Source organism: Elephantulus edwardii, unplaced genomic scaffold, assembly GCF_000299155.1.
Source record: "Elephantulus edwardii isolate Elephantulus edwardi_28Jun2011 unplaced genomic scaffold, EleEdw1.0 scaffold00006, whole genome shotgun sequence".
In the NCBI taxonomy this organism is placed as follows: Eukaryota; Metazoa; Chordata; class Mammalia; order Macroscelidea; family Macroscelididae; genus Elephantulus; species Elephantulus edwardii.
In genome coordinates, this window is record NW_006399756.1 from 17,124,121 (window position 1) to 17,135,923 (window position 11,803).

At 42.9% G+C, this 11,803-nt stretch overlaps 1 protein-coding gene across 1 annotated transcript in view; it reads right to left on the reverse strand.

Moving 5' to 3' along the window:
• Positions 1-6,424, reverse strand: part of PLEKHS1 (pleckstrin homology domain containing, family S member 1) — a 21,601-nt gene extending 15,177 nt beyond the window's left edge. Inside the window, exons 1-6 of the mRNA XM_006880164.1 lie at positions 6,397-6,424; positions 3,811-3,899; positions 3,587-3,693; positions 2,831-2,965; positions 1,325-1,400; positions 460-576 (exon numbers count right to left, since the gene is read on the reverse strand). Coding sequence (XP_006880226.1) covers positions 460-576; positions 1,325-1,400; positions 2,831-2,965; positions 3,587-3,693; positions 3,811-3,899; positions 6,397-6,424 — 552 coding nt within the window. The remainder of the gene's footprint in view (positions 1-459; positions 577-1,324; positions 1,401-2,830; positions 2,966-3,586; positions 3,694-3,810; positions 3,900-6,396) is intronic.
• Between the last annotated feature and the right edge of the window lie 5,379 nt (positions 6,425-11,803).

The following is an 11,803-nucleotide window of genomic DNA, read 5'->3' on the forward strand; positions in this document are numbered from 1 at the left end:
GAGAGCATATCATAAACAACAACATATATTGTGAGGGAGACTGATGAGAGTAAGTGAAGGAAATGAGTAAGAAGCTCTGAAGGGGTGCAGATGGCATGCCAGGAAACTGATGGGTGTTTTGTGAATCTTGCAGAGCTGTAGTCTGTGCCCTGGATGTCAAGGAAGGAAAAGATTCCCAGCCAGGATTTTTTTTAAGCCAGAGGCCTCCCTGACCCATGTGTGCAGGAGCATCCAAAATGAGTGGATGCGTTAAGAGGAAGGTGGAGACGAGTAGGGCTCACTCGTGTGCTGACAGCAGAGACGTCCAAGGAGAAGCATTAGCTGAAATACATTCATGCAGCAGCTTAGCCTTTGAGGAAGGTGGATAAGGTGTCAGTTCCACTTCTAATTGTTAAGATACTGAAATATTTGTTGGCTTCCTGAAATGGTACCCCGAGAGAAAATGAGGTGACCGCTTACCATGTTTGGCAGGCTGGTTCTCGACGAGGTGGAGCTGGCAGCGGCCAGTGGACTGGAAAAATCAGGGAGAGGGCTGGGGTCTGAAGTAGGCCGTCTGTCACCCAATGGGAAACTTTCCTGGTGATGAAAAAGGAATTAGCACGGCGCAGTATAGCCCCAGAGCAAGAGCTGATCTTGCCTTTTCCCTGTTACTAAGCCCTGGAGGTCTCTCAGCTTGACCCTCACAGACCCCAGACTTTGCTCTCAACCTGTCTTTGCAACCATTTTTTTCTCTACACCCCTTCTTTGGGGTCCTACTGTTTAAACAGGCTTTGCAGTCTCCTCAATTATTGTTTCATTGCAAGGAGAGAACTTAGATAACATATCAGAAAGTATACCTAAAGGGCAAAGTTCCACTTATAAAAATCTACCTCAAGAAAGGACTTGTGTACGTCAGCAAAGGTCTTTATGGACGAAATAAAAAGCTTAATGCCAAGAGCAGTTAAATGAAAGAGACATTTTACTAAAATGTAAGTTAGATGAAAAGTATTCTTATAGGAATCAGCTTAGATTTCTTTAGAAGCCTTAATTATACTTTAACAGTGATGGTAAATTACCTTTTAGTTACTATTAAAAATGGCTGCCGTGAAAACTCTCACTCCCCCAGTCAAATGAAAATCCGAAGCGTCTGTATTTTAGTTCTCTCTCAAAACATAAAAGTATTTTTTTCCATTGTTAACCAGAAAAATAACAAGCACATACATTTTCTCACTTATATTTTTCTTGTATTAATGCCAGTTGCTAAAGGGAAAAAGCTATGATTGTCCCCTTTTGTAAAAGGGCTGTTCATGGGCACCCTGTGATTTCATTAACAGTGTAGAGTCACCTCTGTATTCTGGTTAGCTCCTCGTAGACCCCGGCAAAATGATGACAAGAAAGAGACCCAATCTTTAATCTTCTCCCTGTTAATAAGAATAAACTCTCAGCCAGCATGTGGCAACAATAGCACCTGAACTCCTTTTGAATCAGAGAAGGATTCTTTTATTAAGGTTTTGAGCAGGCAGTGGGAACAAGGTGCGGGGAAATAAGGATTTTTCTTCCCCCCCCCCTTTCTGAGTAGCTTAAATGGCCCACCACCCCTCACCACCTCCACAGTTGCAGACTAGAATTAACCCTCATGCCTTCTGCAGGAGGATAGCATAGAGGAAGGGGAAGAAACATAGAAAATAACAGTAATCACGGGGCTTGGGGCTTTGATTTGACGCTGATTTCTTTTGTGCTGTAGTGCAGGCCCCCTAACCTGTCAGTGCCGTTTTGTGCCCTATCCAGGTGGGCCTCTCCCTCTTCCTAAGCCCGTGTGTCTATGAAGAGTGTGTCTCACCCGAATTCGTGCAAATCACATGCTTTTTTTTCTTTCTTTTTTTACTTCCTGTTGACTTGCATGACAATTTAAAGACGAGGTGTTGTGTTCTGAGTGATGGTAACACGCCAAGGTGCTTCAAACTCTGACATTTGCTGGGCCTCTGTGCAGCCCCCCCCCTGCATCTCAGCTTCTCTGTTGAGCAGATATTTTTAAGACAAGTCTGTCTCTTCTACCAGCAAAGTATCGAGTTTTTAAGAAAAGTCTCTTCTGCCAGCAAAGTATTGAGTGGTGAGGTGATTGAGCTCTGGTGGTGTGTGAAATGTCAGAATGTAGTGGTTCGAGTCCACCAGTCCCTCTGTAGAAGCAAGATGGACAGTGTCCTATGAAGATCTGCAGCTTCCAAAGCCTGGTGGAAGGGGCTCCATGAGCCAGAGCCGCCACCCTGAAGTGGGAGGGAGAACCTTCTGGGATCAACACCAACTCCAAACCAAACGCACTGTCGCCCACTTGATTTCCAGCTTGTTGTGACACCCCCACCCCCACCCCGGGTCTCCTGGGGCTGTGGATTTTTCCAGGAGCAGAAGCCTCAGCTTAGCTCATAGAGTGACTGGTGGACTTGAACTGTATACCTTTTGCTTGTCAGTTTGACATGTATGTCACCAGGGTTCCAAGGATGAGTAGAATCCCTTATATGGTACCCATATCGATGTTTGTGTCGTAGGTTTTTAGTTGTTTAATTTCACTGGGAAAAACCCACCCCATTTTTGTTGCTCTGGAAGGACAGAGATTTTATTTTTGTGTATGATCTCCTTCCCCCACCTGATCCCACCTCATAAAATGCAGGGGGTAACAGTGACTTTCCAGGGTATTTTAGCAAATGGTGCATATTGCCAAATTGGTATTTAAGTGTGTGGTCATGAGTTTTTGTTGAAAATTCATTGACTACTTGTTACTGTGAAAATTTTTATGTATGTGTGTGTATATATATATATGTGCACAGAATATACCTGTTGTCTTCTTACTACTCACCTGTCATGGCCAATGAGGAAGAAATCCCTGTTGGCGGTTCTGATAGACATCACCTCCTCAGGGTGGCATTTAAACATCTTCTGTACAGACTGCATTTTTTCAGGGTTACTTATGCCAATTTCCACACTGAAATTTCTGTTTGATAGAGACATAGAGTACTAAGCAAATGCAAATACACAACCAAAAAGAAAACAAACTAATGCTTTATAGGCAGATCCAAGGTGAAGAAAATATCGATATATCAAGCTACTTGATGAGTACTTTTAATTGTTCAATACTTTTAGACAATAAGTTTGGCACTGGTTTGCTCACTGGTTGAGATCACTTTGTTTAGCTTGAAGTTCAATTCAAACATTTCATGTTTATTTTGATTCTTGGGTCCACAAATTATTGTTAGGTCTTTGAAATTTTTATTCATAATTTTTTAAAGAGGAAGAATAAGGTTTTTTTAAAAATCTATTACCTTTATGAAATGATAATTTCATCTGCCATCTCTCATCCACACAGTTTAAAAATGAAAAGTTAGTTAGAAAGTCCTTTCTAACAGAATTCTTATGAACTATATTTTTAGGAAACGAAATAACCGTTTAGCTATCATCTGTTCAAGCTATGCGACTTCAGCTCCCTTACAAGAATATGTATTGCAATAAGTTTAAAGCTTTTCCTTTTCCAGCAGAAATTTCCATTTCCATTTGGTCTGTTCATTTTTTACTTATTTTTGCTGCTTGTGGGACCGCTCCTGGCTTGAGTACTCACTGGTCAATTTCAATAGACCCTCGTTGATTCTGGTCTTTGTAATAGGAAAGACTAAAGCCGCTTTCTCGACTCTTTGTTAGTATGAAGAACCGCTTTTTCCAAGAGTTCTGAGAAATGAAAAAAGTTTCGCATCTCAGTTAAATCTTGATGGGTACGAGGGGGAGTGAAAGGAAGAATATTCATGAGGGTGGTGCGAGGCTTGTTAGGCTGTGAGGAATACTCACCGCAGAGAAGAAAAGCTGGGAGGGTGGTGATTTGATAAAGTAATCTTGTTTGCAGACTTCATTTTCATAATTGAATGTAAATTGTTTGCCTAATAAAAGAAAGTGAACAGAATTTTTTTTCTCCCCCCTGGTAAATTTGTTCAAGAAGCCACAGTTGCTTCAATTGGAAAACACTCTTTTATTTCTGCAAAGCGTTCCCTGTTACTCAGCTGGGGGAGGAGGGAACTGAAAAAATGTTAGTGTATCTGTAACAGCCCGAGGAGACAGAGGACCAAATGTACGCTTCTCACCCATCCATTGCCATTGCTGTGCTTTAACCTCCATCCAGATTGCTTTGAGGAGCACCTGGGTTCAACTCACACCTTTTAAGGCCCTCTTATTTTTAGAACATTTCAGGGATGCTCTGGCAGTGAGCAAATTTTGTCTCAGTTCTCATTGCAATACCAGCTGCAGGAACAAGATAACTCTGTATTACTCTTAAAACTACCTGTTAAGTAGTTTTGCTTTGCTTTTCTTTGGGGGGGAAGAAAAAGGTCTATATGAAGTATACAGTGCCTTCATTCGTTGTTGTTGGGAACCAACCCATAGCTGATTCTTCATGGGTTTTCAGAGGCAGTAAATGACATGGGAAGAGACTGCTCATCTTTCTCCTGCAATTAGCTGGTGGATTTGAACCACATACTTTTGAGTTTAGAGAAATGACAATAGTTATAGAACAGGATTCAGGTCTTTTGTTCTAGGGCCGCTATGAGTCTTGCTCGACTTGACAGCACTTAACAACAACAAACAACCTTTGAGTTGTCTGCACAATTCCTTTGCACTAAGCCACCAGACATAATTACTATTGTAGATGATTTTGTGGAAACTGAGGCTCACAGTGTAGGAGTCTGGAGGTTCAAATGGAGAGTGCCTGTCCTAGGGGAAGTCATTCTGTCTGTCAGCTCTGGAGCAAGGTCGTTGTCTTTCTGGCTTCTGCTTCTTCCTAGTTCCTTGGAGGACTTGGGGTATCTTAGCACCTCTCTTCCCCTATCTCTCTTCTGCTCTATAATCTAATCTCCTTTTTTAATCTCAAAAGTGATGGACTCAAAAGACACCCTACTCTAGAAATAACCTTTGCCATTAAGTTGATTCTGAGTCATGGTGACACTCCATCAGGTCTTCAGAGCTGTAAATAAACCTTCACCACAGGAGACAGCTCTCCTTTCTCCAGAAGAGCAAGGGGTGGTTTCCAACTGCTGAATTTTCCCTTAGAAGCACAAAACATAATCCCACAGAGCTTGGAACACACTAGACTACCAGAGCTCTTAAAGAATGTTGGTAGCAGGGGAGCTCTGATGGTCTAGTGTGTACAGAATAGTGATGTCAATCCAGAGGCAAGAGGTTTGAATCCACTAGCTGCTTCTTGGGAGAAAGATGAGCAAGCTCCGTCTGTGAGTTTATAACCTCTGAAAAGCCGCTGGAGGGTCGGCTAGGAGTTGGTTCTAACTTGACAGCACATAAGAATACCACTTGCTATATAAATTCTGTGGCCACAAGATTTGCATTTGGACTAACCACACAATAAAGAAGCCTCATAGTACAATAATGAAGCATTTGGTCAAAAGGTCAGTCCTTGGAGAAAGATGTCATGCTTGGAAGGGTGGAGGTCAGCACAGGAGCAGAAGACCCTCAGTTAGATGGATTGATACAGTGACTGACAATGGGCTTGAGCGTATCAGAGATAGTGAGCATGGCACAGGATCGGACAAGGTCCAGATGTCTTGCTCATAGGGTTGCTGTGAGTCACAGTCTACTTGACGGCATCAACAGTAACGGCAGCCTCCTTGGCAGGAATGATGTGGCCACCTGCTTCGATAACAATTACAGCCTGGGAAACTACGGGGGCAGTTCACCTTTGTCACGTAGAATCCTGTGAGCCAGGATTGATTCGATAGCACACCGCACTAACAACCACCTTCAAAATAAACCCTGATCATAATTTAGACAGCTGTTCTAAGAAAGAATTTCATGTAAAATGAAGGAAACCTTCTCTTGCCTCTGCTAGGCCATAGAATTTTCTCTAAACAACAGAATGGAGCTTGTTACCCATTTAAAAAAATTAGAAAATGGGAGAGAACTGTTTAAAAGGGATATGTGATTAGTTATTATTGTTATGACAGGAGTCCAGAATGAAGGCTGCACAGTGGAGTGGCCCTGGGGCGGGGGGAGGGGTTGTATACCAATGAAAGAATTTTTCTTTTACTTTTCAAAGAAAAGAGTGAACTGGGGGGGAAGGGGTGGGCAGGGAGTAAAGTACAACAATGAATGACTGGAAATCCAGAGTGTCTATAAATTTTCATTAAAATTAATAATAATTTAAAATTTCAATAATATAAAAATCAGAAAATGCTCAATTTCTAGACAGGTGAGCTCTTACAAAACAATCAACTGAATCTAATAGCCTCATTTGTCAAATTCGGAATTCTTGACCCAGAATTTCCCCATTGTCTCTGTGAAAGACATCTTCTCTATTCTGATTGGCTAGATAGGAATTGTCATTTCTGAGAAAAGAGTTTTCTCTCTGAAAGAAAGAAGCCCCTTGGGTACCTGGGCTCTTCTGAGGTTTGGTTTCCATTACAGTTGTCTGTACTGGCCTGTTGAAAAGAAAGTTTAAGAATTAGTTTGTCCCCCAAAATATTAACTCACTGATTTCCCGAAACCCACTGCCTTTGACTCATTTCTAACTCATAGTGACCCTATGTGGTTGTCATCACTAATGCAAGACGGCCACACGTTCGTCCCACTGAGCAGCTGATAGATTCAACCTACCAACATTTTAGTTATCAGTTGCCTGTTTCAACCACTGCACCACTAGAGCTCCTCATTCACTGATTGTTGTTGTTAGATGCTGTTGAGTCGAGTACGACTCTTAGCGACCCTATGAACAAAAGATCTGAACCCTGTTCTATCCTGTTCCACCCTCACACTTCCCAACACGCAAAAGCCCATTGCGGCAGTCACATGTCAGTTCACCTGGTTGAGGGTCTTCCTCTCCTTCTTTGACCCTCCACCCTTCCTAGCATCATGCACTTCTCCAAGGAACAGGCCCACCTAACAACATGCCCAAAGTACGTGAGGCAAAGCCGCATCATTCTTGCCTCCAAAGAACACTGTGGCTGCACCCTTTCCAAGGCATGTCTGTCTGTTCACCTGGCTATCTAAAGACTGTTTAATGCTCTTCTCCAACACCACAGCTCAAAGGCATCAATTCTTCTTCTGGCCTCTTCTTCTTCTTCTTCTGGTGGGCGGACCTTTGTATTCACTGATAAGTCACTGAACAATTGTTGCTATTATTGTTATTATGTACCATCAAGTCAGAGCCTATCCATAGCTGACCGTCCAGTGGGTTTTCAGAGGCAGGAAATCACAGGGGAGGAGACTGCTCATGTTTCTTCCATGGAGAAGCTGGTAGATTCAAACCAAATACCTTCGGGTTTGCATCACAACTCTTTACCAAAAAGCCAGCATTAGTGGAGGATTGGGGTAATGCTCAGGAACGAGATGCATTCATTCCCTTTCTTCCTCCTTCTGTTCTTTCTTTAATAGTGTTTTCCTTCTTGATTGGCTGTGCCCAAGCAGCTTCTGCTCACCAAATGGACCATTGTGAGGTTGCATCGCAAAGATGGTTTGGGGAGCAGTCTGCCCTGAGCTTACTCTGTCTCTACTTCATTGGTAGTTCTGACAGAAGGGCTCTTAGGGGACGGCCACTCTGAGGAGGAGTGGTATGGTCAAGGCAGAGGCTGGAATGAAAGCCAGGGAGCCAATCAACTGAGAGTCTTCCCGGCCAACAGGAAGCACAAGACAAACTCTTCCCCATGCTGGGAACTGCCTCTCACTAGTAAGAAGCTTCAAACAAGTACCAGGGCTTCTGCCCAACGCTGCTTGACACTGCAGCTTTGAAGCTGTACTTGAGAGGTGGAGGGCTGTCCTAGCCATCATCCATGTTAGCGCATGAACCCATGACCCATGACCCATGACCAACATCGAATGTAAGAGCTAGTGGGCCGACTCATAGCCACCTTAGAAAACAAAGCAGAATTGCCTTCCAGGATTTCCTAGGCTTTCATCTTGTCTAGTGTGCCACTGAGACTCCTTCATTAAAGTACTGGGAAGAAAAGAAAGCATTGAGTTCTATTTCCGCCTTTCCTGGGTTGCCCCTTCTCTTGACATAAATTGATTTATTGCTCCTAGAATTGTCAATGATTCACAGCAAGATACTGGGGTGGTTTCCCCCCCCCCATTTTTTAAAACCAAGTTCTAAGTCTTACATTTAAGAGCACACATTTCCTAACTACACTTGTGTGGTCTGTGTGGAGCAGGTAGGAACTATGGGAAGTCCAGTGGGAGCTTTCCTGAAGCCTGAAATCACACCTGCTCTGTCTTGGAAAAAAATCTTGTCTGGTGAGGTATCCTTTTTTTTTTTCTTAAATTTTTTTTAATTTTTATTTTATTATTTGTGTGTGTGTATACCGTCAAATCAGATCTGACTGGTACAGGAGAAGATCGTCCCTCCCTCCCCGGCAGAACATCTGGTGGATTTGAACGGTGCGCCTCTGGGATTGCAGTGCAGCTTCTTGCCACTAGGCCACCAGAGCTCCCCTTAAGTTTTCCTTTTTATATTGATAATGGTGATCATTTGAACAAATTGCAATCTTTTCAGGAGATCTTAAAGGTTTACATTGACGACCTGCAGAAGAGCTGGTGTCCTTATCTCTGAGGACACTCAGATCTATGCGAGGAGCCTTAATGTCGGGGAGAGGTGCCGAGCTGCCAAAGCAGAAGATCTTTGTTCATCGAGAGAGAAGTTCTGCACAAAGAAGAGGAAATAACCTAGCTACCAGAGATATACTGCCAAAATCTCTCCTTAAGATTTTGGAGAAAGTCTTTGAGGCTTTCTCTGATTTCAAGGATTTTCTTGTGTGATGTAGGACAGGGCACTTTTTCAGCTCATCACTCTCACCTCCATCTATCCATCACGGGACTTCACTATCCTATCCTTCCCATATGGCATTTAGCCAGGTGACTCAAGGATCATGTCAGAGGGCTGTGCTGGAGGCCTGAGCCACGGATGATAGATTTCTAAGGGTAATGTGTTTACCATAAGCTATTTCTGACTGTGCTTTGTAGAAAAGCCAAAACTCATTTTTTTTCTTCCTAAGATACTAATTATTTATAAACCTTTTACATGGTCGAAAATGAGTTTGCATTTGTTATGCCTTTTATGCCTCTGTTAGTATCTATGAAGCCGATCTTTTTATTTTTTCAATTTATTTTATTATTTTTTGTGTGTACCATCAAATCAGATCTGACTGGTACAGGAGGAGACTGTTCCTCCTTCTCCAGCAGAGCATCTGGTGGATTCGAACCGTGCATCTCTGAGATTGCAGTTGCAGCTTCTTGCCACTAGGCCACCAGAGCTTGCCGAAGCCGATCATTTTACAAATGTAAAGCTTTATTTCTGAGAGAAAGAACAGCTTGCCTCTGGACATGTGTCTTGCTCTCCCAGTAGAAGGTCCTGCTACTTGTCACTGACACTTCCTGCCCAGTGAGAATGGTGGGGTGTGCGGTGGGGTTCTGCCCTTTCAGTGTCTGTGAGGGGCTCCCGAGGCTCGCGGAGGACCCACTCCTTCCTGGCTTTTGAATCCACCATCAAACAAGATGATTGATGAGACAGGAGGGGATACACTTTGTAATCTCAGTTTTAATTCCCTCCCCATTATTTACGAGCTATACAATCTTGAACATATAATAATGCACCTCTTACACTTCCATTTCTTTGTCTGTAATAATTCTAACCATCTAGGCTTGTCATGAACAGGAGTTGTGGTCTGGCAAAGAGCACTTAGTATATAATGAGTGTTCAACAGCCACAATGAGATCTTTCCCAGCTAAGATAGAAATGGTTAATATTTGTTAAATACTGATATATTCCAAGTATCTATATGAAATAGATTTTGTATCTATATATACACACACATAATCAAATATGTACCTCATTAATAGTAAAACAATCCCTGTATTATTTTTAAACTGCCTGCTTTACGGTCAGCTTAGAAATTGAGCAACATGCCTTAGATCACATAATTAAAAAGAAGCAGGAGCCAGAATTCTAACCCAGGCATCCCGCCTCGAGAGTTTGTATCTTAACCACTTTGCTCTTCCTTCCTCTGAAAGGAAAAAGAGCGAAATCTTTTCATAGCTCAGCTTGCCTTTCCTGTCATTGCCCACAAAGAAAAAACTAACAACTCTCATTTCATTCAAGCAATTCTACCCACAATTCTACCCACACTCAGTCAGTGCTTAACCTCCTCATTGTAACGTTACTTGGGATTTGACAAATGCGTTACCAAGAATCCCCCTTCCCTCTGACTCAACAGCCTAAAGCAATTTATGTAGTCAAGTTCTCCTGGGAGCAGTTTTGCTCAGCTCAGCTCTCAGATCACCCCAGCAAGGAGGACAACAAACCACACACACCAAGCAGAACTTACTAGAATCCAGGCAATCAGTGGCTCGGTTCTCTGGAAGGCACCCTGTCGCTGGGTCTCCCGGACTCACCCTTGCTCATTCTGTGCCCTGAGTGCCAGGGTGAGCATTAAGTACAAGCGCTTTTAGAAATCTGAACCAGCAGGAAGTTCCTAAACTACTACCTTTGGGCAGGTGTTACTCTTGTGAGACTGAAGCTGGTTCCTCAGGGGAAGTCCTGACTTTCATTATTCTTGTGGTTTGGCACAGAACTAACTGCCCTTGGGACTCTTGCTGTCTCGCACCAGCAGATGAAACCAAACAAATGATTTAAAAAAATAAATAAATCCAGCCAGACTTTGGACCATCAGTACAATGAATTTTATTGAGGACAACATCAGTCCAACCTTGACTTCTGTCAGCGATTACCACTGAACCAATTCCTTTGCCTCCCAACCGTGTGTGTTCTACAGAACCATCCTGGGAAGAGGAGAAAGGATTCTTTTGTACCAGATGAAGACACAGAATCCTGAGGAGAAGGGTCAGTGTCTTAAAACTTTTGCACATGTCAAAGATTTCCAGGAAGGATTCCTCTATAACGGAGATGTGACCATCAGCAGGGTGGTACAAAGTTGGTCTCCTGTACAAACATTCAACAGCCCTGAAAAATAAGCAGATTGCATAATATGGCAATTCTTAGACCTTTTGAGTGGGTATCTGGCCACCAAAAAAGTGTTGGGTATATTTACATGTATATTACAAGTTGTCAGGGGAAAGGAGGAATCGGCTACTGAATTTTACCTTACTGTATTGTGATTGGATTTCCCTTATGATGCAGTGGTTAGCAAGGTTTGTGAACGGTTACGTGCTCGCCAAGAGGCATCTCCAAAGGAGAGCTTCAAATGGCTTCTTCCCTGTTTAGCCTCGGCTGACAAATTGAAACTAATTGTTGTTGTGTTCCATGAAGTCAGAGGCAGCCCATAGCTGAGCCTTCAGTGGATTTTCAGAGGCAGAAAAACACACGGGGAGAAGAGTGCCCATATTTCTCCGGGGGATTGGCTGATGAATTCAGACCATATACTTTTGTGTTGGTCATGCAATTCCTTACAACAAAACCACCAAAACTCCCTAGAAACTAGAATAGATCCAAAATTGTAAACTGTAGTTGTACCAGAAAGAACCAGAAAAATTATAGGTTGACACACAGCTAGAAATGTAATCTCTCTCTTGGTGGTGGTGGGGAGGACAGGGAAGCAGTGTGTGCCTTGTGTAGCAATCAGATCTCCTAACCAGCGAAGTTACAAAACAGTGCACCCCTTCAAAGATGGTAACAAGCTGAACTTTTAAAAAAAAAATCTGTGTCACTCTCCTTAGCGTCACAATAATTCATTCTCCCACAACAGGCTCCTGAAATGTTTGCTATGCCTTGTCTGACCCCTATTCTAAGGTTTTCACCTGGAATTTCCCCCCTTCCAGTTGTGCTTCATAGACC